The sequence below is a fragment of the Colletotrichum karsti genome (assembly GCF_011947395.1).
Source record: "Colletotrichum karsti strain CkLH20 chromosome Unknown Scaffold36, whole genome shotgun sequence".
NCBI classification, from domain to species: domain Eukaryota; kingdom Fungi; phylum Ascomycota; class Sordariomycetes; order Glomerellales; family Glomerellaceae; genus Colletotrichum; species Colletotrichum karsti.
The window spans coordinates 531,717-556,562 of record NW_024065936.1 but is presented as its reverse complement, the minus strand read 5'-3'; the positions used below and the strand labels follow the sequence as shown (position 1 = coordinate 556,562).

Here is a 24,846-nt window from a genome sequence, read left to right as displayed (position 1 = left end):
CGCCGCGATTTTTCAGCAATACGAGTATATCCCCCCTTTTCAAACGTCGCAAACAAAGCTAGATATCCAAAATGCCCCCTGCCAAGAAGAGAAAGACCGAGTCCAAGGCTGCCGCCGACGAGGAAGCCAACCAAAGCCCACCGACAAAATCTGCCTCCACTGAAGAACCCGAAGCGACAGAGGCAGCCGCCGCATCAACAGAGACGACAGAAGCTCACCCAGCATCATCAGCGAACGATGCCGCCTCAAAAGCACAAGATCGCATGGCGCGATTCAAGGCGCTGAAGGCCCGCGCTAAGAGTTCATCCGACCAAAATTTCAAAGAAGCGACGCTCGAGTCGCAGCGTCTCGCCACAGACCCAAGCCAGCTGGCCGCAATCCACCGCAAGCAGGCCATCGCCTCGCACAAGCTGCTCAAGGCAGATGTCGAGGACGCGGGCGGCGACTTTGAACGTAAGCGCGCGTGGGACTGGACCATCGACGAGAGCGAGAAATGGGACAAGCGCGTGAAGAAGAAGGAGGCGCATCGCGACAACAACGCGTTCCAGGACTACACTGCCGAGAGCAACAAGATCTACAAGCGGCAGCTGAGGAATATCGCGCCCGACATGGAGAAGTACGAGAAGGACAAGATGGCCGCCATCGAACGCGCGGCGGCGTCTGGTGGCCTGGACATTGTCGAGACGGAAGACGGAGAGCTTATTGCCGTGGACAAGGACGGATCATTCTACTCAACGGCCGACTCTACGACGTTTACACAAAACAAGCCGGATAAGGCTGCAGTCGACCGCCTTGTGGAGGATCTCAGGAGAGCCGAGGAGAACAGGTTGAAGAAGAGGAAGGATCGTATGGCGCAGAACGGCGACGACGGCGACGTCACATACATCAACGAGAAGAACAAGCAGTTCAACCAGAAGCTGGCACGCTTCTACAATAAGTACACTGCGGAGATCAGGGACAGTTTCGAGCGAGGAACAATGATTTAGCAACGGGATTACGATTTTCGGGAATAGAGGCGTTCTAATAAGGGAACATTGGCTTGTTGGGAATGGTACAGTCTATGATGGTTCTACAAATACACCACATGCTTTACAGCATGGTTTTCCTCCATCCCTTGTTCGCCAGCTCCTCGAGTTCGGGAACTTCAATCGGTCCCTGAACCTTTGTATCATCAAGTGCTTCCACCACGGCCTCGGCCACGGACTCGACGGGCAGGGGCTTCACGCCGCTGGCACCCATGAACCCGCTCAGCACCCCGCCAGTCAGCCTATTGAATAGGGCACCGGCACCGGTCATCGCGGCCAGGGGCAACGTGAACTTCCTCGAGCTGTCGTACATGAAAGGCGGCCTGGGGAAAATGCCACGCATGCGGGGGAATTCGCTGGCGATCGTGCTCTCTGCCTCACGCTTGGTGGTGATGTACCTCGCGGGCAGGACCGGCGCGCCTCCGGCGGCGGAGATGTAGACGAAGGCTTTGACGTTCTCGGCATTGGCCTGCTTCGCGAGGGCGATGGCGCTGTCGCGATTCATAACCTCGTAGGAGAACTGGTCCTTGGGGTTTGAGGGCTTCAGATCGCTGCCCTCGGGATCCTTGAGGGGATCGACGCCGCGGTCTTTGACGGGGGCGAAGGCCTTTTGCAGGCCGGCGATGGGGGACTCCTGGCCCGAGACGACGCCCTTGTAGTCAGCCTCCATGAGGATGCCCATGCTGTGAACGACGAAGTCGGCGCCCTTGAGCAGAGGAGCGTATGTTGTGGGACGGAGCATATCTGCGCGCTCCCAAGAGACCTTATGCGCCCACTGCGGAGGAGCTGGTGATGAGGTCACGGCTTGCCATTTTGGTTCGCCTGAGCGGCTGTTGTGAGGTATTAGACACTGCGATGAGCGTGGTGAATCCTGGGGGAGTGCCGTACCTGATGGATGTGACGTCCCAACCTCTGGCGACGGCATATTTGCAGATCCTCGATCCGAGGAAGCCGTTGCCTCCACAGACGACCAGCTTCTTGGTTACAGCGGAGGTAGACATGATGCCGGTGGTCGCAGGTATGAGATTAATATTGAGCTCCAGGAATTGAGCGGCGGCTGAGATGAATTTCACAAGGGCGAATGAAGAGCTGAAGAGAATCCAATTGGCAGTGCAATCAATATGTGAACCCCGAATTCGGCGTTAATTACCACATGCCAATTTCTTCCGAAAATGGTTCGATGGTCGTTCCGCACGCGGTGCAAAGTCATGAAATCATCATCCGCCAGAGCTCCCCCCAGCTCCCCAGTAAAATCTTCCAGGGTCTTGACGCACACCTACTAAGATGCGTTTGCAGGGGTGGGCATGTGAATTGAAACATTTCATTGGTTGAAGTCGTCTTGCATTGGCTGCGTACCGCTGTGCCTGGCCATGGAATCTTCGACGGAACGCATCTGAAAATCGATACAGCCAGATCACAGACATGTGGATTTTTAGATCAGAATTTGAGGCGCGTACGGTAAGGCCTAGAACCAGCCGCAGATTAAGCTGATATCTAGGTAGGTAAGTAGGCTTCCACCTTGTCATAGGTATACAGTCCTCTGGATATCGGTGGGCTCATTCATATAGGTAACTTCTTCCATCCATCTTCCGCCGCAATGTTGCTAAATCAGAAAAACTTTGTTCTTGAAATTTCTTCCATCGATTTCTGGGCAAGAATAAACATACTTAGATGACTACCTACTACCTATGTAAGACATGTGAGCTTGACAGGAAAGGTTTATGGAAGCAATGGATCCATCGTACATGGAAGGCACGGAAACGCCCCGCCATTGGTTGGTCGATATCGACCCATTTTAAAGTTGGCGCATCCAGGTCTGTACTTTGCGCCATGAACATCTTCTCTTTCTCCTCAACACAACATTCAACATCAACTACCCACGTCTTCATCTTATACGAACGAACTGACACACATCGCATCTATTCGCTCATCGATAGAAAGACACAAAAATGGCGCCGCCTAGCAGCCTCGGCAAGCGCGTCAAAGGCACCCAAGTCAGAAGGCCCTTCGTCTACGGCACCACCGCCCGCCCCTTCGACCCCGAACACAACCCCAAGCCCGAGGGCGTCCCAGAAGACCACACCCACTCATGGGAGGTCTTCGTCAAGGGTATCGATGATACGGATATCACTTATTGGTTGAGAAGAGTCCAGTTTAAGCTACACGAGTCTATCCCCAACCACGTGCGAAGTACGTCAACAGTCTCTTTAACAATATCCTCGCAACATCCCTCGATCCCCCGCTAACCCCGACCAACAGTGATTGACGGCGAGCCCGGGAAGCCTTTCATTATCCACGAGACGGGCTGGGGAGAGTTCGAAATCACAATTAAGATGTACTACGTAACCGAGTCCGGCGAGAAGCCCCAGACCCTCTACCACCCTCTCCGCCTACACCCGTACGGTCGGACCGACGCCGAGAAGGAACAGATGCTCCGCCAGAACGACGGCGAGATCCGCGCTTGGTCCTTCGACGACCAGCTCTTCAACGAGCCCTACGACGCCTTCTACGAGATACTCACCTCGGGCGCCCACCCCAAGGGCCACCCCGTCGGCAAGGGCGGCAAGGGCAAGAACAAGCCGATCCCCCCTTTGCCGGAGAAGACGTCCAACGTGCAGGTCTCATGGGAGCGGAGCGCCCTGCTGCCCGCCGTCAACAAGCCCGGCCAGCCCTTCAGTCTCGAGACGGAGCAAATCGAGGTCAAGAAGCTTGGGGAGGCCGAGACCAAAGTTAAGGAGATGGCCAAGAAGCAGCTCGAGGCTCTGAAGGAGAAAGAGGCTCTTCTCGCCTCCCTCAAGGCCGAGAACTCAGCCGCTGCTGCGAGCGGCTAGAAGCCGCCCAGCAAGGACCAGAAGAGGCCAGCTCGAAAATCGACGACCGCCGGCGAGGCAAAGGCCCAGGCCAAAGCCGAGGCCAAGGCTGAGGAGAGGAAGAATGCCGTCATGAAGAAGCTCCAAACGCTGGTGGATTCTTAGATTCAGTCCGTGTGCGTCGCGATCGACAACCAGGCAGATATCCCTCCGCTTGATCTGCTCGACCTCCACCCCGACGCTATGGTCAACGACGAGCTGGGCGCTAATGTCCAGTGTTTCTTATGGGACAGAATCGACAGGTTCGCAATCGACTGTCAAGCCCGTGACGAAACCGGGTACCCCTATATCGAGAATCTACGGCACGGTGTTTAGTACGCGCTGGCTATCGCCCGCCACCGAGGCGAAGAACACGTTGCATCACAGTCGTCTCGCCGCGAAAACATCTTATCATCACGGGAGGACCTCGCCCTCGCCAAGCCAGCCTACGATGCAGCTCTCAGTCATCACGACATAAAGAAGGAGGAACCCACAGACAACCACTTGCCCCTGCTTCCCGCAAAGGATGCGGCCTGCCCGTCCAACACGTTTGGCCAGTTGAGGTCGCGCCGCGAGCCGTCAAAGAGGATCAAATTGGAGCAGGACGATAATGTGAGCCCAGACGTGAAGGTGAAGCTGGAGGATGATGATTATGCGCACGTCAAGGTGAAAATGGAGCACGAGTAAGGCAGAGTCACTGTAGGCAGCCGCAGAATAGAACTTGTGCAGGAATCACAACAAGAATAACAGAGTCAGACAAGCGTTTGCATAGAAGATGGGAGTTGATTTTTCCGACATGCCTAATCGACACGTCCCATCGCCGTGGATCTCTACTGACCCTGGCATTGCGCAAAAAAAATAGATACTGATGACTGTCCATGAGATTTCCGTCCGTCACCACTTCTCCCGCCTCTTCGCCATGATTCGAATGCAATCGCATGCCAACAATCAATCCGCCCAATTCCCAGGTCCCACATCCTCTCTATTCGTCCCTCGGGGACGTAGACTGTTCTGACAAAGGAGAAGTTGTGTGTTTTAAAAGTGGTATGTGTGCGAGTCACCTCAAAGGGGCGTCGCTAAGGGCCGATGATGCGTCGTAGCAGCCGTTATATGTTTTGTGTGTGTATGTGTGTGTGTGTTTGTTTGTGTCTCGAGTGGCTGCCGTAAATCGTGTCATCAGCGTGGTTGGTTGGTGGCCCCCCAAATCCCAACCCATGAATCCAAAAAAAGGAAAAAAGAATCCGACGACGGGGAGCCGTGGTTCTGCAATTTCATTTCTCGTCGTGTGGAAAAAGACCAACCCATTCTTTTTTTTATGAACCCCTTCTCCTTTCGAACGCCATGCGATAAAAAAAAAAGAGCACATTAACACTAGGAAAAGAGGTCATGGAAGAGCGTTATTTTACCGCAATTCCAAGCCTGGAGAGAGTCCCCTGAAACGCCTTGCGGAGAGAAGCTGACGGATGAGACGGTAAGGAAAAGATATGTCCATCTGAGTGGATATATAAAGGTCTTTGTACGGTCGGTACGTATGTTCACCTGCCGTTGGCAGTTTTTGGTTATGTTGAGGCTTCGTAGGCCGGAGGGGGAACGTCTTCCCTCACGTCCCAGATGCCGTTTTGCTGGCGGTTCTTCTCATCGTAGACACGGCGAGCAATTTCACCAGCCATCTTCTCGATCCAAGCTTGTTCGTAGACATTAGAGCTATCCGCGGCAGCGCCCTTCTCAGCGGGGAACATCTTTGCGTTCTCTGCATTCTGAGGTTGGGCCTTGGGAGTCACCTCGACATCGTGCTCGCTGTCAAGCATGATAGGCGCAGTGGGTTCCTCGGTGGGAGCGGTGTAGAAGTCTGGCTGCAGAGGAGGCCGCGAAGTGAGGTGCGGCCTCTCAACGTGACTAAAGCGAACCTTGCTCGGTGTAGAATTGGCCAACTCGGCCAGCGCTTCTTCCTCTTCGGGATCTTCAGCAATAGAGCTAGACATGAGAGGCTCGGTTGAGGGTCCGGCCACGGACGCAGAGTCAGATGCCATATCCGAGTAGGTATCGCTTCCCTCTGGAGTGCCGACTTCGCTCTTGGAGCGTCTGAGATTGACAACTCTGTTCTTCTTCTTGCGGCCAGCATACGACTTCGATCTAATTCCAGCGCCGAGTGACAGTCCAGTGGTAGCCGAGTTAAGGCTGACCAGGGACGGCCGGGAAGGCAGATGGCCATGGGCGGCGCTACCTGTGTCCGAGAACGTGTACGTCGTCGAAGTGCCGTGGAAGGAATTCGTCTTAGACAGGCTCGGGGTTGCCGTTGGTGGAGTGCTGCTTGGTTCAGACGCTGCAGGTCTGGTCCAAGCCCGGAAAACGACATCGCGGATACCCGGCGTGAAGAGAGAGCATGTGCGGTGAGAATCGTTCAGTGCGGCGAGCCTCAGCAAGTTCTTCTGGGAGAATAATGACTGAACCTCTGGGCCACCCTCAAGCGACAATGACGACACATCGTTGGCGTCGAGAAGGTTACCATTCGCATCGACAGGGTCTAGTGGGGGGCTGGCCAAGGGATCCACAACGGGCTCATCGGCATTCTCTCTCGGTGACTCCTCTTCCTTGGGCACAGCGTCAGGGCACCACAAGCGAAGCGAAAGGCGGTGAATGATGGCGGGGAGCTCGTCCATCATCAAGTTCCTGAGCTGAGCCTCGATCGTACGCTGGAGATAGTCGCGCACGAACTGGATCGAATCAAAGGTCGAAGAGACCTTGAGCGACTCGAGCGGGTCATTTCGGAAGACCAGGGTGAGGCCTTTCGTTCTAGAAAAGACCAGGATGATGAAAGCCGAGAGCTTGATTTCGGACAGCGTTATTGACAACGGAATTGTCAAGCCAGCCGCCGCCGCTAACGGTTGCGGGGATGTGAAAGCTGGCTTGGAATACAGGTAGGTATTCATTGGATTTGCCTATTTGTTGATATATTAGCGACTGCTATGACGCACGTTCCAATTGGTGAGATCCGGATGGCAGTCAAGGACGCGCATCCCGGTAGGGCAATTTCAGGATCAATGCAACGACGCGGGTTTAGACAAAATGTTTGATGAGGGAAAAACAAACACCGGGGTGATTGGTTCAAATGCTGAAGGGCAGGTTGGAGGCTTGACGTCAAGCGAATGAGCCAATCGAAGATGCATTCGGAGCTGCATCGGAGTGTCTCGGTAGCGGTGAGGGCCACAGCCATTCCAAGCACTGGCATGAAATGGCATCGCGACAATACGTATTCTGCGAGAAAGAGTCCGCGCAGAGAATGAAGAAAATGTGTCGGGGTTGGGCTTGTGCTTGGTGGTCGAAGTGCGGCAATGCTGAAGTCATTACCGCAGCCGCGGCACCGAGCTTCGCCTCCAAAGCTTCGCGTGCAGGGAAGGTGGGAGAAAAAAATTCGGCCTACCTGAACCCGGGTCTTCAGCGTCAAGAAGGCGTCGCCGGAGTAGCACATCTTGAATATTCCACGAAATCTGTCTTCGGCAATGTCGCCAATCTCGAGAATCTCCAGCTCGGGGGGCACGGAGCCCAGGTTGAGCTCGGTAACGAGGATGTCATCGACGATAATCGGGGGCTTCGGGGATTTGTTCAGCGCCGTGGTGAGCATCTCTCGGGCGCGCTGGTAGAACTCGGCGTCGGCCGTCAGCGGCGACCAGTTGAAGTTGAAGGCCATGTTGAAATGGCGTTAACTGCGGCCAACCATCGAAGGGTGAAGTGGTGAGGGCCGTTCGGCCAAGCGATTGTAGGGAGAAGTCGATCGGGGTAGAGGCTCGCTAAGTAATCGGCAATCGGGTTTTTTTGTCGCTGAGAGGTCCGTTCGGGTTTGGATGATGTCGAAGAAAAGGACGGACTCGATGAGTTGCAAAACAATTAGAAGACGAGAGTCCGGGGAAGAGCAGCGGAATAATATGGGGTAGGCGAGAGGAGAAGGAGGGTTGGGAATTTTGGCGAAGGAGGCCTAGGAAGTTGGACTGGATGTAGATCCGTGTGGTGGGTGGTGTGCGTGTGTGCGTCGTTTTCCCGAATGACGCTGTCGGGTGGACTGTGTACTGAAGTATTCGGGAGGCGGTTTGTGAAGGCAAGGGAATACTCGGAGGTAAGGGTGTGCTGTCGGGCTTAGCGCCTTCTTTTTTTTCTTTTCCCCTTGACCGCAAATTTTCTGAGACTTTCCCAGGTCGGCGACTGGGTTTACTGCAACTGTGACTGGGCGAACTCCTGCAGGTGTCGCGTGCAAGGGGGGGTTGACTGGTGCTGCCAGTCACTTAGTGGAACGATGGAGCGTTCTGAACCAGTGCGGGCGAACCGGCGGCGGCGGTACTTCACAACGGGCCCCCTAAGCCACGGGCTCTGGGCTCAGGGCTCAGGGAGTCGCGGTAGGGAGGTGGCTCCACCTTTTTACAGTGGTTGCAACCTGCTTCCTGTGTCTTCCACTTGAAGGCCTAGAGCACCTAGATAAGGCGGTGTTGGAGCTGGCCCTAATTTGAATAGGTATATTTTCATGTGAGAAGTGGGAGGAACTGATGAGTTGTTGAGAAGATTAACCGTCATGCGAGTCACCTGAGGTTATTTCTGAGACCGTGGGTAGTCTAGCATCTGCCATCTGCCATCTGGTGCACCCTTAAAAGCATACCAAGGATGGCGATACTGCGACGGAGACGACACTAACAGATGCATCCGCCAAACCTCGACGGACGGCTGGAAGCGAATGAAAGACGGCGCCCGATTTAGAGTTGGGCATCATTTCGATAAGCGCGAACAATCTGGGGAACGGAACGGGAAAACGGGGTCGCAGAAGCTCTTCAGATCTGTCAAACACCCATCTGGAACCGTTGAAGATGACATGATCCGTCCTGTTGGTGGCCGTTGCAGTCTTGAGCCGATCACGAGTGGCAGATAGTCAGCAAACATCAGACGACGTCGAAAGACTGTGTGTTCGTTATGGTCTGATATCAGAGCACCCGAAGCCCCAAGCATGAGGTGACCTCGCAGGATTCCCAAAGATTGCCAAAAATCAGGGAACATTCGTTGTCCGCTTCCGGCGGATGCATCTGCATGAAGGCTGAATCTAGAACCAATTTCACCATGACCTTGACCGCTCCGTTCCCAACCATGCAGAGCAAGATTGTGGTTCGTTGCTGTTTCTGAACCCCTCCCTACAGACGTGATGTATTTTGTACAGTTGCAATAACAGTAAGGCAACGTCAAGCAGGGGAGGTGCTTTTCCAGGAATCAGGAGATGAAATCACGCACATTGATTCGCTCTCGGGGCCTGTCTCCTGTCCGACTTCCCGGTCACCCTCTTTAACCCCGAAGAATCGACCAGTACGACAGTACAAAGTACAACTGCCCGTCTCTCGGGTTGGCGCTTTCTTATCCCGTCAAGACATTCTGTCGGTCAAGAAGGCTTCTTCCACTGACACCTGAGTTTGAACCGACAACCTACGACCTTCTTCTGACTATCAACCTTGGAATGGCGGCCATCCATCACGATCGCTAATTACCCCTCTCCGCGGGACATTCCCCTCGTCCCGGGGTCCTACCTGGTTCCTTGATCTCCTCTCCGCAATGACCCGCTTGTCGGTAAAAGGGAGCCAACGGGCAACGCCGCAAAGAAAAACACGTCGCAATGCCTTCTGGACCGCTGGGCCGCTGGTGGGCTCTGAGCCTGAGTCCTGAGTCCTGAGTCCTCCATGACAGTCTGACACGAGCGCCCACAGCACAGGCCACTTTCGGTGCTCGTCCGGCAGAGGCCGGCCGACCTGGCGCGCCTTTTTTCCTTGATGAACCCCGTTTCCAAGTCCTATCTGGGAGAGCTTCGTTATGTAAGCCATCGTTCCACGTCCTGCTCGTCAGCTCGTCAGCTCGTCCATAGCAGGATTGGAATTGGAACTCCTGCAACCCATGTGGAGGCGCGCCGCACGCCGGAACACCGCAGTCATTGGATGAATTATCCCCTTCGGCCCCTCTGTCTGCAACGACGTCGTGGTATCCAGTCCACAGACAGAACCAACCTCTCACACGACTCTGGGGTAAGGTAAATTTTACCAATTAAAAAAAAAATTGTAGCCTCACACGCGCAAGCGCTTGCAAGGTCTGGTTCGCGCTCAGCATGACACGCACGTCAACGTCAACGCCAAAGCCGACGCTTCCCTGTGGAAAGGTGTCATTCATTGGCCACCCCGTCAGCGGCTGCTCAACCAAGGAATAGCCTGCGCGCAGCGGTTGTGTCGACAGCAACTCAGCTCGCGGCAAACTAAACCAGCTTTCTGCTCCACTCCCGGAAGGGAAAGTGTGTGTCGTCATCCAGGGATACCGCTGACTTCTTGAAGAAAACAACAAGCCATAACAACCACTTGCCCGTTGCGACGCAACAACAAACATCAGATGGAGACTGATCGATATCCCTCATCTGTTGAATCAACCCAGGAGGCAAGATCGGGCACGTTGCAGTCGCAGTCGCAGTCCTATCTCGTACTCTCCGTCCACAGCATCGGGCCGAGCAAGGCGAAGCAGCTGACATCTCGGAGACGTGTGGTGCGCTTGAGTTGACTGCGGGAACGAAACTCAATATCTCAAACGGAAAAGTAACATCCAGGTCGGGCTCATCAAGTCGCAGCAGGAAGCTCGTAAAACCATCTCTCTCCTGGTCTTGGTTTATTTCACCTGGGAAGGAAGCAAGCACCACTAGCGCAGCCACACTTGCCGTACTTCGACTTTTGAGCCTGAATTCACCATGGATGCTGCTTTCGTCTTGGACAAAACATTCCACCTCACCGTCGTCTCGTAGAACGGTCTCAAACCGCGTCGCCTACTTCTGCTCCACTTCGTCAAGCACTGCACAAATACTCATCGCCATCTCGAGGCACCGTCATCCATCACACTTGATTGACAAAAAAGGGTTTCGGCCGGCCTACTGGTATCGAAGTTGAGACTCGGCCAACCATACCCCGCTCAGCAAATCTTTCCGGTCTTCCAAGATGGCGCAGCCCCTGCCGAAGCGCCCGTCACATCAATCCGAGAAGGCTGTGGTTGACGCTTCTGTTCACATTGGGCCCTGGACGCACGTTGAATATGTCGGCGAGGGTGCTGCCAACGTCGTATTCGAAACACGTCAGGCCCCTTCCAACAAAAAGACGGCTGAGCTCGATAGAACAAGTAAGGATGACATACCCCGTACGAAGTGTTCGCTTCTAAGAGATTTTGAATTGACACTATTCAGGATACCTCTTGAGGGTGCCAAAGAAGCCCAAAGACCCCGCCAAGCGATTGCATGATGCTTGGTATCAGTACAACTACATACGCGGCAAGGTCTTCCCGCTTTTCGATAATAAAGACGACCTATTTGCAAAATTCACAGTCGCCAAGGTATCACAAGACACCATCGTAGGCATGCGCAACCACTTGAAGGCCATGGATGAAGCGAAGCGACGGCCGGCTAAGTTCGTCGGCGACACTGTGGACTGCGGCCGCGAAACCGTCATCATGCTCGTCGAAGACATGCGCCCGAGACCAGGCCTGCGTCAGCACCTCATTGAAATCAAGCCCAAGTGGCTTATCCAATCTCCCTCGGCCCCCGAAGATGCCAACACCTGTCGATGCTGCGCTCTCGCTGCTAAAAAGTTCCACGACTCCAACACACCTAAGGGTAGTAAAATCAAAGACCAGAAGTACAGCCCTGACGACTATTCCTGTCCTCTCTGGCTCGACCCCTTGCGAGTCACACCATCTGACAAGGAGCAAATTCGGCGCGAAGCAATCAAGAGGCTATTCAAAAACGACAAGAACCACACGGATGTGTACGAAAGACTCAAGCGACTGCCTACCTTGACAATGTTGAGGAAAAACCAGCTCAGCGCGGACTCTCGCGGCCCTCTCCGCCAGAAGAAAGACGACCCCGGGTTCAGCATGGCCATGACACTACGGGACTGCTCTCTTTTTATACGATACCAGGAAGGGGAGAAGGGTGGAGTCGTCGAAGGCTCTTTCGAGGCAAGGCTGGCTGATCTTGACTGCAAAAACGCAGAGTGGAAGTTCGAGGAATGGCAAGCCAAGGAGCGAGCACTTGTCGATGAGGGATGGTATACTGGCCGTGGTCAGATGAAGAACTGCGCGCTCTATCGTCCACTTTCTCAAGCAAAACGCTGAAGGATGAAGGTTCTGTCCGGCGAATGGTTGGATCAGCAGCTGAGCGCATCTGCCTCTGTAAAACAGTGTATAAGTAGCAAGTATATATCTTAATGTAATTCAGCACCGATGCCTTTGATGAGCAGCAGCAACATTGGTAGCAACATTGGTAATGGCCCCAGGCGATCCTTACCAGAGCTCTCCACACTTAATCATAGTCCAGATCAAACGACGGTCCATCATGACTTTTAGAGCCACTCCCGCGCAGTCACATACTCTGAGGACTGTTAGATGATTATGAGAGATCTTTGTTCTTCATGTACACGACTCTATATGGGCCCGTGTTGTACAACTCGCCAGGTTTTCTAATCGTACAGCACCTGGGGGCCAAACTTCCCCAGTGACTTCACCAATCCAGTCACACAATCCTCTCGTCTCAGCCCAAATCAACTCACGCCAGCAGCCCCACAAACCCCTCACTTCTTCTCGAACCTCGTACCGATCTGTCCCTTGCCCCTGCTGCGCATGCCGTACCTCTCCTTCTTCCAGGCAAAGACGAGATGATCGACGTTGCCCATGTCGTGCTTGGGCTTGCGCATGTACGTGAGGCGGGCGCGGCGCGCGCGCTTGGGCCTGCGCCAGACGATGTCGATACCGACGACCGTGGGCGAGTAGATCTTGTGCCACATCTCGACGCCGACCTTCATCAGCTGCGACCGGAGCAGGATCGCCGTGTCCACGCCCCGGCGCCGGATGCTCATGCACACCCCCGAGAAGGGCTCGCCCGACTTGGTCGTCACCATCAGCACGTCGCCGACCTTGGCCGCGTCCGGGCGCTCCGGGTCGAACAGCCGCGTCCGCGCCCCCGTCGGGTCCAACTTGGCGCGCTGCTTCTCGTCGAGCGCCGGCATCGGGTTCTTGTGTGTCTCGCGGATGGAGGGGAGGGCTGGGTAGACGGCGAAGGTGGGCTTGTGTTTGGGGCCGACTGGGAGGGGGAAACCGACGTCAGTATGAATGATTTCAAGGGTGCGGGAGGTAGAGGGGTCGCTTACACATGGAGGGCTTGATCGAGGGTGCGGGAGTCGAGGGTGGTGTTGATACCAGCGGCTCGGCGGCGGTGGCCATGGTGCGGGTGAGCAGTCTCTGGTGGCGGGTCTGACGGAGGGCCGTCTTCAGACAGCCGACCGGCCGCCTGAGGAGACAGTTTGCGTTCATTTTGGAGTCGTGATGAACGATTTCGTCCGGGGAAGGCGTTGTCGTCGATCGAGCAGACCGAGAGCTAGCTTCGCTGTCAGATCGAAAAGTCGAAGTTCGGAGTGCCAATTGCGCGGTCTGATTGGCTCGGTGCATCAATGATGCGGAGCCGGAGGGTCCCGCGGTCCCGGCTCTGCCAAAATTTTGGGGCAGACCCTGCCGCTTTTTGATATTGGAGGTTCGCAGATTGTTCTTGGGCCTCTGCACACACCCTTGGTCACATACAACAATCATGTCAAGGAGTTTAGTAGGAAGGGCCTTGAGGGCAAAGCCGTCGATATGGGAGCAGCCGGCAGGATGCATCGGGCAGCAGCAACGGAGCTTCACCCAGACATCGGTGTATCAAGGTAAGTTCTCGCGTGATCTTCGTCACGATGCCCTGCTCAAATGCGCAGAGGGGACTGACATGTTCACGGCACAGACAACCAGGTCATCTTTGACAAAACCTCGAACGCAAAGCTAGCACCGATCCTCGAAAGCATCCAATCCTCAATCATCCTCCCCTACTACCTCCCCGTCCACCAGCGCCAGCGCGTCTTCTCCGAGAAGATGAAGCACAGTCTCCGCTCGAACCCGGTCTACGTCGAGGTCGACGGCTACGAGCACAGGTTCGACCACATCGACACCCACTCGATCCCCGCCTCCCGCGCCATCACCTGGGAGGCCCTGCGCGCCATGGAGTCCCCCGAGGACTGGAAGAACTTCGGCCGCCTGCTCGCCGGCATGAGCGTCGCCGGACGCCGCTACACCCCGGTCGACTTCGCCAAGATGATCCGGATCGCGGGCTCCAAGGGCCAGATCTACTCCATCATCGAGGCGGCGCGCCAGGTGCGCCACACGTACTTCAAGCTCGACACCCGCGAAAAGGTCGGCATGGTGATGCACTACGTGCAGATGCGCGCGGCTGCCAGCGGCTGGGACAAGGAGATGACCGAGCAGAGCTTGCGATGGGCCGAGATGGTGCTCGAGATGGTCCAGGACGAGAAGCACCAGTTCAAGCACAACCCGGCCGTCGAGCCCCAACAGGAGATCTCGTGGCCGCTGCACAGAGACCCCCAGGTTATCGGCGCGGTGCTGCATCTGTCGGCGGTACTGGCTGTGAAGCACAACGATGGCAAGGATGTGGACGGAAAGGTGGCGCTGTACGCCCAGAAGCTCACCAAGACGTGGCCTTCCGAGAAGGGCCTGAAGACATTGTACCACGACGCTGCGTACGAGAACGAGGTCAACGGTGTCAAGTACCTGACTGAGAGGACGCCGTATCTGTCCATCGCCAGCCCTATTCTGCACGGTTTGCTCATGGCCGGCCGCGTGGTTCAGGGTGGTCCGGCGAAGCAGCTGAAGGCTATCTCGAAAACCCTCGGTACCGAGGTGATGGAGGCGGTTAACGACAACAGCGTCCCTGCTCAGCGCGGCATGGATGCCTACAACCTCCTCTTCCAGTCCGGCGAGGCCGAGACCGAGTAAGAGGCTCGGTGTAAGGGCAGGGTTTCGGTGAAAGGTGGGAATGATATCATAGTAAGAGGTTCGGCGAGGGAAGAAAAAGAGACCCACACAATCAGACGCTCCAGGGGGCAGACGGGGCTATGTACAGCTGATATGTAAGATTATCTATGTATACAAGCATCAAGACAACACACTCAACGACATGAGCCGGTCTACGGCAAGACAATGTACTTTTCCAAATGCTTGGGTATCGCGCCCAGGAGCTTCTTCTCGCCCAGCCACTTGCGCGAGAACAACCTCTCGGCGTAGCGGTACGCGCCGTCGCACAGGATGGTGACGACGGTGTTGCCCTTGCCGAGCTTCTCGGCGACCTCCTTGGCCGCGACGACGTTGAGCGCCGAGCTGGCGCCCAGGTACAGGCCCTCCTCGTCGAGGCAGCGGTACACCATCTCGATGCTCTTCTCGTCGGCGATGGTCATGGAGCCGTCGACGAGGCCGATGTCCGGGGCCAGGTTGTCCGTGATGCGGCCCTGGCCGATGCCCTCGGTGATGCTGGACCCCGTGCGCTCCACGAGCTTGCCGCCGGAGCTCACGTACGAGTGCAGCACGCTGCCGGGCGGGTCGGCCAGGAAGGACTTGACGCGGCCGCCGCTCTTGTCCTTGAGGAAGCGGGTGATGCCCGCGAGGGTGCCGGCGGTGCCCGTGGCGCAGGTGAAGGCGTCGATCTTGCCGGCGGTCTGCTCCCAGATCTCGGGGCCCGTGGTCTCGATGTGGGCGCGGCGGTTGGCCGTGTTGTCGAACTGGTTGGTCCAGACGGCGTTGTCGAGGCGCTCGGCGTGGCGGCGGGCCTGGTGGTTGTAGTTCTCGGGGTTCTCGAAGGCGACGGCGGGGACGGGGTAGACCTCCGCGCCGAGGAGCCTCAGGAGGTCAATCTTGCCCTGGGACTGGGTGTTGGGCATGTAGATGACGAGCTTGTAGCCGCGGGAGCGGCAGACGTGGGCGAGGCCGATGCCGGTGTTGCCGGCGGTGCCCTCGACGACGGTGCCGCCGGGCTTGAGAAGGCCGCGCTCCTCGGCGTCCTTGACGACGTAGAGGGCCGCGCGGTCCTTCACGGAGCCGCCCGGGTTCATGAACTCGGCCTTGCCGAGGACTTCGCAGCCGGTCTCGGCGGAGAGCTTATTCAGGCGGATGAGCGGGGTGTTGCCGATTGCTGGCGAGGAGCGGAAGCGTTAGCTCGGAGTCCATTGAGAGGCATAGTAAGGGGCAAGTAGTAGAGAGATAGAGAGGCCGTACCGCCAGTGAGGCCCTTGACGACGCCTTGCGCCTTGGACAGGTTGAGCGAGTAGGCGCTGGGAGGGTCGATGGCGCGGACGGCCGTCGTCGCGAAGCGACGCACACCGAGACGATTCATGGTGTCTGCTTGTTCGAAGAGAGAGAAATTCGAACTCAGAAGAAGCCCTCCGTTAGGCCGGGTGGTGTGCAACTGTCGAGTCGCGAATTGAATGGTGGGCGGTTTCTGTGTTGAAGAACCTCCGGCGGTCGGCTTTCTAAGCTGAGTGAGCAGGGGTCCCTCCCGTGGTGGGGGGTCCCTCAATTGGGTTCGACAACCTGAGTGCCGCTAAAAAAAATCACGTCAGAGGGGCTCGGGCTGAGACCGCCGTGGTGGGGCTGTTGAAGAATGGGGCGGGGCCGGTGCGGTAGTCGGTCGCACCGCAGCGGCCGATCTTCCTGCGCCGAAAAGACCGGGTGTCTACGGATTTGCTAGCTTGGTCTGTTTCCAACCGCAAACTAGGTCACCTGGCACAGAACCGGTCTTATTAAGTTCCGTAAGGCACGCTGGACGCTGATGTTGCTCACACAACCTTAAAAGTGTGTAGGTACCTTAGGATGGTTTATGGCTGAGTGAGACTCGAACGGACGGGGTTTATTACGGGTGTTGTTCCAAGTTTCGAGTTTTTACTCGTAAGACCAAAAAACATCAAGTTTTCATTATCCTGAAGTGTAGACTCTGATCCTGCGTTATTTCAAAGAGCGCTCATCTAAGAGCAGCCACTCTGCATTTGTCTCCACCACGGTTTCTCTTCCACCAAGAAGCTGCGGGTTCTTCGTCTGGATGACAACTCTCTTGTACGTCGTCAGACAAGGTGTTCCGTTGTCCTTCAACTCCAGGATGATGTGATACTCATGTCCGTTTTCTACTGGCTTTCCACTGAGCTGTTCGAGACAGCTTACCTGCGGAGGTGGTATCTGCACCTCAACTCGCTTCCCGGGAACCTCGCTGTCGACATTGGCGATGTCCAAGTCCGGAATCATGGGTGGCAGAAGACCTGTGACACCGGTGACCTCCCTGTACTGAAACCAACGGAAGGTCATGGCATCGCCGTCCGGATCATAACTCCGTGAAGCGTCCAGAACAAGCTTCTGCCCGGCTTCTATCTCTACTAGGAGAGGTTCCGGACCGGCGGTGCTGTCATTGACGATGGCAACGGGAGCGTGATTTGCCGCGCCGAGTTTGTCGGTCAGGCTCCATTGCATACGGGCCGCGAAATCGTTCTGGAAAGCCTCTCGCCATCGCCATATGGTGGCGTAGTTCGTCGAGTATGACCTCCCGTCCTTTCCAGTGACGGTGTCGACCGCGTCTGCAAAGTGCTTCGCCGCCATGGATGGGTCATAATACATGTATCGGCCGCCCCAGCTTCCCCAGTGCGGGTGCTCAGGAGAGCCGAGACCGTTTTGAATGAGATACAAGAAGGTGGGCGTGTCGCCCTCAACTATGAACTTGGCGTCGGGGTACTTGTTTCCCAGAGGGCCAATCTGAATGTTCTTCTTGAGCCACTCGCTGGTAAATTGGGTCGGGTCAGAACCACCGACATCAGTATGCCCCGAGATGCCCGTCCACGCCGCGCAGGAGTACTGGCACCAGCCGTGAACGGAGCAGATGTAAAATATTTCAGGGTACCTTACTCTAAGCCAGGGCCCGCTGTCATCCTGATCGGAGATGGCGTACACCCTGAGCCTCGACCGGAACTCAGAGCTGTCCGCGGCGCTCCGGGTCTTGTCGATGTGGGCAACGGCCTGCGCAAGCGGATTCGCACCACCCCAGCACAAAACCCACAGAGGCTCCGTTGACTCGTCGACACGATCGATGAGGAGTTTCGACCCTTGACTGAGCGGCTGCTGCAGAGCCAATTGGCCGTAGACCGCCGGACCACTCTTTGTCATATCAAGAAGGGCTTGCACGTCCGGATATTGATTGTCAGGGTGCGCATGGGCGTTCAGGTTGTCGACGACATCCTTGTAGCCGGATAATATGTTTCTAATCTCGTCCGGCGCCACGCGGGACTTCATGTGCGTCGACGTGCAAGCCACGATGCCCCTCGTGTCGAATTCGTTGCTGTAAAGCAGGTAGCGTACGAGGGACTCGGAATCATCTGGTTCGTTGGTAATATCGGTGAGGATGAAGACTCTCGGCTTGCTGCGGCAAACGCGCAATCTCTCTTGGACGGACATGATGGCTGTGGGAATAGTTCGTTGTAAGGATATCTCGAGATGATTCAGCAGCTTCACAACATCTAATATCAGGATGCTGAAGGGGTAAGTAAGTAGCAAAAGCATCACCGTATTTGAACAGTTGGACTCAATAACACGGAGTTAACCGTCTTACTGCACCTCGGTCATTGAATTCCACCGAGATGGTTAGGTCTCCAACATCTAGGCGAACGCCGTATGCAATACGAGGTCTGCCGAAGTCTGCCGAAGTCCCGGGTGTCTTGGTTGGCACTGAACAGTGCCTTTACTTGCCAAATATAGTATTCCTTCGCCGACCGCTACCAACGAGCACGTAAATCCAAGGCGACGCCACGGAGCAGACGAAGACATGAAGTAGCCAAGACATGCCAGATCAAGCCATAATAAGCACTATATAGACGCGTATTCGCCACGGTTGTCTTGGGTAACACCCATGAACGCTTTCCTCCAGGTTGGTAGACCTGGCCGGAGCTGGAGCGACCACAACAGTAGCACCTGCGTGTAAAGTTCGGACTGGCGTCGAGACACGTTCTCGGCACAAAGTCCAGCGGCCAGCCCCAAGGCAAAGACAGATCTCGAGACATCATCATTCTCGCCTCACTACATGACAGCACGAGAGAACTTTCCTTAGTAGGACCCCTTAAGCAGGACATTGTACATTACTAACGGCTACATCGAGACCAGAAGCCCCAGGGTTTTCAGTTCACAGAAGCACAGCGCAATTTCAGTAATAAAGTTATTGATGATAAAATATTTATGTGCCCTATATCAATTTCCTCCGTCAAATGATTTCGAAGCAACGATGAAGATTCGCTCGAGACCGGTTGGGATGGACGAACCCGTTGATGAGCATTGCTGTGCGCACAGCAATAACTGGCCCTGCCAACCAGTCCTGACCTAGGCCTTCTCATTCACACGAGTCACCACAGAATTCTTCTCGTCGTCAGCCTTAACCACATCTGCATCCTCGGCATCCAATCGTTTCCCAGCGGCGGCCTTTGCAGCATCGAACGATTCCGTTCCGTCGAAAATCACGGCAACTTCTTCAAGAGTGAGGCCGCGGGTCTCAACCCACGTGAAGTAGATGATAACCGTAAGACATGAGTTGAAGACGATTTGAATAATGTACCATCGCCATGACAGCGCTTCCAGTCCGATCGGGTTGATGTACTGGGCAATAAAGGACGCCATATTCATGGAGAACATGGTGAAAGAAAAGAAGATGGTTCTCTGCTTCGTCGTGACAATCTCGAGAGGGTACGCCACGACCAAGGGAATCCAGCAGACGGTCTGACACGCGTTGAAGAGGAACATCATGGCGAGAACCCCAAGTCCGTAACCTCGCTGCGGGTCCTTGATGTAAGTAGCCGCAAGCGCTGTCCAGACTATGAAGGCGATTGTCATGGTAATGGTGCTGTATAGGAACATCGACCTTCGCTTCACGTGCGGGATGATCATGATGCCGATGATAGTCGTGACCCAGTTACAGATACTCATGATGGCGTTGATGAGCGTCTTGTCGTGCTGGCTGGTCATGCCGATCTGGTCCATGATTTGGGGGAGGTAGGACGCAATGAATGTGCCGCCACCGCATTGGGATCCGACGGCAGTCCAGAAACCGATCCAAAGACGATGTCTGTTTCCCTTGGAGAGTAGGACACTCTTGAAGCCATCCTTATTGAGCTTGAGCTGAGTCTTGTCCATCTCAATCCCGGTGACAATCTCCTGCAGCTCGGTCTTGACAACCTCGTCCTCGACTCCCTGGATTGAGCTGTGGTAGCGGATGAGGATTTCCCTAGCCTCTGCGATGCGGCCTTTGGTCACGAGCCATCTCGGGCTTTCGGGACAGAGCCAAAGCATGAAAACCTGGTAGCTGGGGATGACGACCTGGAGAATGCAGGGGAGCTTCCACGCCCAGTGAGAGTTCATGCTGTAGGTACCAAAGGTCACCCAGCCTCCGATGATGAGCCCGATGAAGATGTTCGTGTTGTAGAAGGAGGAGATGAAGACGCGATTCATGGGATGGGCCAGCTCCGTCACCAGCACAGGAGCGGTCAGGAGCTGAAGATTGGATCCAAAGCCCAAGATCATTTTGCCGCCGGTGAACATGCCAAAGTTTATGGCAAACGTTTGCATGATTGTCGCTCCAATCACAATGGCTGCGCCCACGGAGCAAATGAGCCGTCGACCAAACCGCTCGTTGAGAGGGCCGGCGATGAGGCAGGCAACGAAGCCGCCCACTGACATGGAGGCGCCATAAAAGCCAAGAGTAGATCCGCTAGGGTTTCCAAAGTTGTTCATGAAGATGTTCACGGACTGGAGGCCGTTCGTCATGCTGAGGTCGAAGCCAAGGGCCGCAGATGTGACGATGGGGGCGACGAGGAAAAAATAGAGTCTGACCAGTCTGGGATTCGTATACCAAGGCGGTAGCTTCTCGAGGATCTCATGAAAGACATTTTGATCGCCAGCGGTCACCGCCTCTGGCGACTCTCTAGCCCGCTCCTCTGTCGTCTTAGAGTCGGCAGTCATCGTGGCCTAGACATGTATGAACAAACCTCTGTTGCGCTTGATGGGGTTGTTGTAATGAAGGGAGGCGTACGAGATAATGAGTGGTGTGGTACCAAAGATTGATGGGAAGGGGCCCAAAATCTTGATTAACAGCGCATCTCCGGGTGACTTATATACAGCGAGTATCCGTAGAGCCTGGTTATGGTCCGTTTGTTGGTAAATCTGGGGTCAAGGTAGGTATATTCCCCGGACTGCGGAAACGGCGGGCGTCCCACTCTCCCCCGCGAATCATCAGCAGATCTCCGGTGGTATGTTCGGCGCTTATTGTTGACTATTTGGACATGCTGGTCTAGCCATGATCCAACGTTGGCGAGAGGCTATACGATCAGCCCCTACCACTTCTTTCCCGTGAGGACGCATTTTTAGCCTAAATTCTGTACCCAACAAGCGGTCATTCCATTCTCTTGGAAGCTAAGTGTCAAGTGCCACGATATGCGTCTCGACCTTCCGCATCTAGTTATTTTCGTAAATCTCAGTATTCTATACGGACGATGACATAGACGACCTGAACAAGAGCAACGACTAGGAGATGTGACCGAGATGATCGAACGCAAAAATCAAAACAAATCACACCACTGCTACGTATCCAGCAGTTTAAACCTCCTGAGATGGAAGTGATGGTCACGCGCGTAACCAATACGAAGTCTTCTTCCGACTATCTTTTGGAACGGTGTGTGCTATCATTGTTCTCAAGTCTAAGCCGTGCGAGTGCAACGAACGACTTCTAAGCTACTATGCGTCTAAGGATCTAAAATATGTATATATATACATATATACATCACAAACCAGACCAGAAGAAAGTCTTGGGCAACCGGAAACTTGCCTTCAAGAGCTCATCCTTTGGATTGGCGCTCCGAGATACGATGACAACGAACTCCCCGTTTTCTGCAATCCACTGATCGTGCTCTTGAGACCAGTAAGATAGGGCGTACTTGTCCAGAGACAACTTCACAGTCTCTACTTGTCCGGGCTCAAGCCAAACTTTTTGGAATGCCTTGAGTTCCTTTCTGGGTCGCTGGAAAGTCGACTCGGGATCGACGACATACAACTGCACGACTTCAGCGCCCCCCAAGCTGCCAGTGTTCTTTACATCAACGGTGACCTGCATCTTGTGGTCTGCACTGGCCACAAACTCGGCGGGGACGGCGAGGTTGGAGTATGAGAACTCGGTGTACGAGAGGCCATGCCCGAAGTAGAATTCGGGCTCCAGCTTGGCGTATTCGTAATACCGATGGCCTACAAAGACACCTTCGCCATAGAGCAAGTCCCGGTCGGCCTTGCCAAAGGTCAAGAATGCCGGGTTGTCTTCTAGCCGCTTGGGAAAGGTCAAAGGCATTCTTGCTGATGGATTGATTCTTCCAAAGAGGAAGTCTAACATGCCATGACCGGCTTCTTGGCCGCCCAGCCACGCGTGGGCCAGCGTTCTGGCCTTTGCGGCCCACGGCATCAGGATAGGCATTCCAGATTGCGTGATGATGATCTACGTGGCCGATGAAACAGGTCTAGTTAGCTTGCTTCTTCTACTGGTGCGCTGACGGATCGACACATACCGTGTTCGGGTTGGCGTTGAGGACCCGTTCAATCAGTTCATCAACGCGCCCCGGGAGTGAAAGAGAGCTTCGGTCAGAGTTCTCAAGTTCGTAATCAGAGGACAGACCCGTCATAAGAATGGCCACGTCCACTCGGCTGGCGAGCTCGACAGCGGCTGCAATCGTCTTATCCTCGTCAATGATCTCGCAACCGCCGAGCCTGGCGCCGGCCGCCGGTGCAATGCCGGTGGGCGTACCCAAGTTTTTGTTGGTCAGGTAGATCTCAAAGTTCAACGGTTGCCCGGCCTGGACGTCGAACTCTGCAAACCTTTCCATGGTGAAGTTGTTGAACCCAGGCGTGATGTCCGTCTTTTTCTTCTCGGGATGGTCTGTCCATTGGTCAATGATGGTCTTGCCGTCGAGGACCAACTTGGCTTTTCCAGCAGCGCTCAGGCCGAATCGGTACCGGGCGGTCTTTGCCGATGTGAACTTGGTCCTAACTTTGACAAAGTAGTCGTCCGGAAAGGGCTGCGGGAGGCAGTCTGCGAATATCATGAAACTTTTCCGCGTCTTCTCGGTGTGGATGACTGCCGCATCGGGGTTGACTTCGGGGTCGTCTTGGAAAAACTCAATGTGCAGTCCTGGTTCCCCGGCGGCCTCGTTGTAAAGCTCGTCCCACAAAAGGGGCGTCCAGGAATGAGCTTCGAATAAGTCAGTCTGAGCAAAAAGAAGAAGAAGAAGAAGAAACAAGAAGAGAGAAGGGAAAACACCTCCCGCGAAGATTGAGGGGGGTTCGACATACAATAGCAGCCAGTCTCGAACGTGATGTTCTCCTTGCCCACATCTTCCACAAAAGCATCGAGAGGCTGGACGACGTAGTAGGGATCGACTTCAGAACTACCGCCGCCGGCGAAAGCGGCATTGGTGAAGTGGTCCCCAATGAGTCCGTATATCGTTTTCGCGTCGGGCTTCAGGGGAAGGGACTTGTTGTCGTTCTTCAGCAACACAATCGACTCAGCAGCAACCTTCCGAATCAAGCGCCGGTTTTCCTCCGTGTCGTTGCCCCTGACATCGTACTTGGCTTTTGATATCGCTGGCTGAACTTTCTGTACAATCTCCAGGACCCTTCTGGCGGACTCGTTGATCCTTGCCGTCGTGACCTTCCGACTGCCCACGGCATTCACCAAGAGCCCTCCACGCCACAACGTGGGACCCGGCATTTCCAAGTCCATCGTTGCGTTGATGGACTCGGTCGTGCTGTACGTGCCCCACCAGTCGCTGAGAACCAGGCCATCGTAGCCCCAGTCCTGTCGCAAGATCTCCCTGAGAAGCTTGGGGTCTTCGCTGGCATGGACACCGTTGATCTTGTTGTACGATGTCATGACCGCCCAAGGTTTGGATTCCTTCATGACCAGTTGAAAAGGTAGTGTGTGCATCTCTCGGAGGGTCCTCTCTGACATGACGGCGTTGTCTTCCGTGCTCGACCACGACTGATCGTGAGCTGCAAAGTGCTTTATGCAAGATGCAACACCGCGGCTTTGAATACCAGCAGTGTATGCTGCTCCCATCAGGCCGCTCAAAACAGGGTCTTCACCAAAAGCCTCGAAGCCCCGGCCGAGTAGTGGTGATCTTTGAATACAGACGACTGGAGCCAAGATGATGGAAATGTGCCTGCAAAGGGCCTCGCCGGCCAACAGTTGGCCGACTTTTCCCATCAGCTTCACGTCAAAGGTCGCACCCATGGCAGTGCCGCAAGGGAGCAGACAGCCCTGATTCTGCAGCGGGTCAGTACTGGTCGAATGTTTACCCTCGTGGTGCAGACTGCAATACGGGGATATTTCGAGTAGGCGAGGAGGTGACATTACCGGATTGAAGAACGGATATCCTCGCAGTCCATGAGGACCATCGGATGTCTGCAAAGGACGAATCAGTAACAGCGTATGAAAATAGAATATACTGCGTCCGAGTCCCAACATACATCCAAAGGCGGGATACCTAGACGTGCAACGCCAGTTGTTCTGCATCGGCCCTGGCCAGCGAGCAGGCTGACCTTCTCCTCCAACGTGAGCTGCTCAAGCAAACTGTCCACGCCACGGAGCGTCTCGGTGTTCGCCATGTTGAAAAGATGTCTGTATCTCTGATGACAAGAATAGGTTCCTGTTGAGATGTAAAACCAATACAGAATACCCGAGCGTGAACTTCAACAACAAAGTCTTTCAAAGACAATAGGGAGAGAGAGATCATGCGTCTAGCAGGCAACTTAAGGATGGCATTGAAACTTGATCGGTACGATATGCACCGCCAGATTCTGGCAAATGCATCTATAGCTGGTGCTTGAGATACCCAAAAGCGGAAAGCCGCAAGCCGCGCTGGCCCGAAGATGGGGGATACAGGCTTGGGGGGATTTTCGCATTCAATACGAAAAACCTCTCTCTTACCATTTACCCTCCTTCTGAATGCCTCACTTCGGTTCTCATTGCAGCGACTTGCTAATAACAGATACCTCCT

At 55.0% G+C, this 24,846-nt stretch overlaps 11 protein-coding genes across 11 annotated transcripts; 4 read left to right on the top strand and 7 right to left on the bottom strand.

The window, feature by feature from the left end:
• Positions 1-71: 71 nt before the first annotated feature.
• Positions 72-986, top strand: CkaCkLH20_09920 (SYF2 splicing factor; the record flags this gene model as incomplete). Its single annotated transcript, XM_038892635.1, has 1 exon — positions 72-986. One exon carries the CDS (start codon positions 72-74, stop codon positions 984-986), a length of 915 nt encoding a protein of 304 aa, XP_038742202.1.
• A 103-nt stretch (positions 987-1,089) lies between these two features.
• Positions 1,090-2,026, bottom strand: CkaCkLH20_09919 (nad dependent epimerase dehydratase family protein; the record flags this gene model as incomplete). The annotated part of the gene is made up of 2 exons (XM_038892634.1): positions 1,090-1,855; positions 1,914-2,026. The coding sequence occupies 2 exons, from the start codon at positions 2,024-2,026 to the stop codon at positions 1,090-1,092; spliced, it is 879 nt and encodes a 292-aa protein (XP_038742201.1).
• A 948-nt stretch (positions 2,027-2,974) lies between these two features.
• Positions 2,975-3,856, top strand: CkaCkLH20_09918 (histone acetyltransferase subunit; the record flags this gene model as incomplete). The annotated part of the gene is made up of 2 exons (XM_038892633.1): positions 2,975-3,215; positions 3,285-3,856. The coding sequence occupies 2 exons, from the start codon at positions 2,975-2,977 to the stop codon at positions 3,854-3,856; spliced, it is 813 nt and encodes a 270-aa protein (XP_038742200.1).
• A 1,577-nt stretch (positions 3,857-5,433) lies between these two features.
• On the bottom strand, positions 5,434-7,562 carry CkaCkLH20_09917 (mitochondrial distribution and morphology protein 34; the record flags this gene model as incomplete). The annotated part of the gene is made up of 2 exons (XM_038892632.1): positions 5,434-6,813; positions 7,296-7,562. The coding sequence occupies 2 exons, from the start codon at positions 7,560-7,562 to the stop codon at positions 5,434-5,436; spliced, it is 1,647 nt and encodes a 548-aa protein (XP_038742199.1).
• A 3,304-nt stretch (positions 7,563-10,866) lies between these two features.
• CkaCkLH20_09916 (inositol-pentakisphosphate 2-kinase) lies at positions 10,867-12,034 on the top strand (the record flags this gene model as incomplete). The annotated part of the gene is made up of 2 exons (XM_038892631.1): positions 10,867-11,044; positions 11,109-12,034. 2 exons carry the CDS (start codon positions 10,867-10,869, stop codon positions 12,032-12,034), a joined length of 1,104 nt encoding a protein of 367 aa, XP_038742198.1.
• Positions 12,035-12,489: 455 nt separating this feature from the next.
• Positions 12,490-13,228, bottom strand: CkaCkLH20_09915 (mitochondrial ribosomal protein; the record flags this gene model as incomplete). The annotated part of the gene is made up of 2 exons (XM_038892630.1): positions 12,490-12,998; positions 13,066-13,228. 2 exons carry the CDS (start codon positions 13,226-13,228, stop codon positions 12,490-12,492), a joined length of 672 nt encoding a protein of 223 aa, XP_038742197.1.
• Positions 13,229-13,499: 271 nt separating this feature from the next.
• Positions 13,500-14,734, top strand: CkaCkLH20_09914 (uncharacterized protein; the record flags this gene model as incomplete). The annotated part of the gene is made up of 2 exons (XM_038892629.1): positions 13,500-13,614; positions 13,689-14,734. 2 exons carry the CDS (start codon positions 13,500-13,502, stop codon positions 14,732-14,734), a joined length of 1,161 nt encoding a protein of 386 aa, XP_038742196.1.
• A 191-nt stretch (positions 14,735-14,925) lies between these two features.
• Positions 14,926-16,124, bottom strand: CkaCkLH20_09913 (pyridoxal-phosphate dependent enzyme; the record flags this gene model as incomplete). Its single annotated transcript, XM_038892628.1, has 2 exons — positions 14,926-15,923; positions 16,007-16,124. 2 exons carry the CDS (start codon positions 16,122-16,124, stop codon positions 14,926-14,928), a joined length of 1,116 nt encoding a protein of 371 aa, XP_038742195.1.
• Positions 16,125-16,732: 608 nt separating this feature from the next.
• Positions 16,733-18,223, bottom strand: CkaCkLH20_09912 (uncharacterized protein; the record flags this gene model as incomplete). The annotated part of the gene is made up of 1 exon (XM_038892627.1): positions 16,733-18,223. One exon carries the CDS (start codon positions 18,221-18,223, stop codon positions 16,733-16,735), a length of 1,491 nt encoding a protein of 496 aa, XP_038742194.1.
• A 915-nt stretch (positions 18,224-19,138) lies between these two features.
• CkaCkLH20_09911 (uncharacterized protein) lies at positions 19,139-20,770 on the bottom strand (the record flags this gene model as incomplete). Its single annotated transcript, XM_038892626.1, has 1 exon — positions 19,139-20,770. The coding sequence occupies one exon, from the start codon at positions 20,768-20,770 to the stop codon at positions 19,139-19,141; it is 1,632 nt and encodes a 543-aa protein (XP_038742193.1).
• An 817-nt stretch (positions 20,771-21,587) lies between these two features.
• On the bottom strand, positions 21,588-24,454 carry CkaCkLH20_09910 (uncharacterized protein; the record flags this gene model as incomplete). The annotated part of the gene is made up of 4 exons (XM_038892625.1): positions 21,588-22,289; positions 22,360-23,039; positions 23,141-24,113; positions 24,317-24,454. The coding sequence occupies 4 exons, from the start codon at positions 24,452-24,454 to the stop codon at positions 21,588-21,590; spliced, it is 2,493 nt and encodes an 830-aa protein (XP_038742192.1).
• Positions 24,455-24,846: the final 392 nt, after the last annotated feature.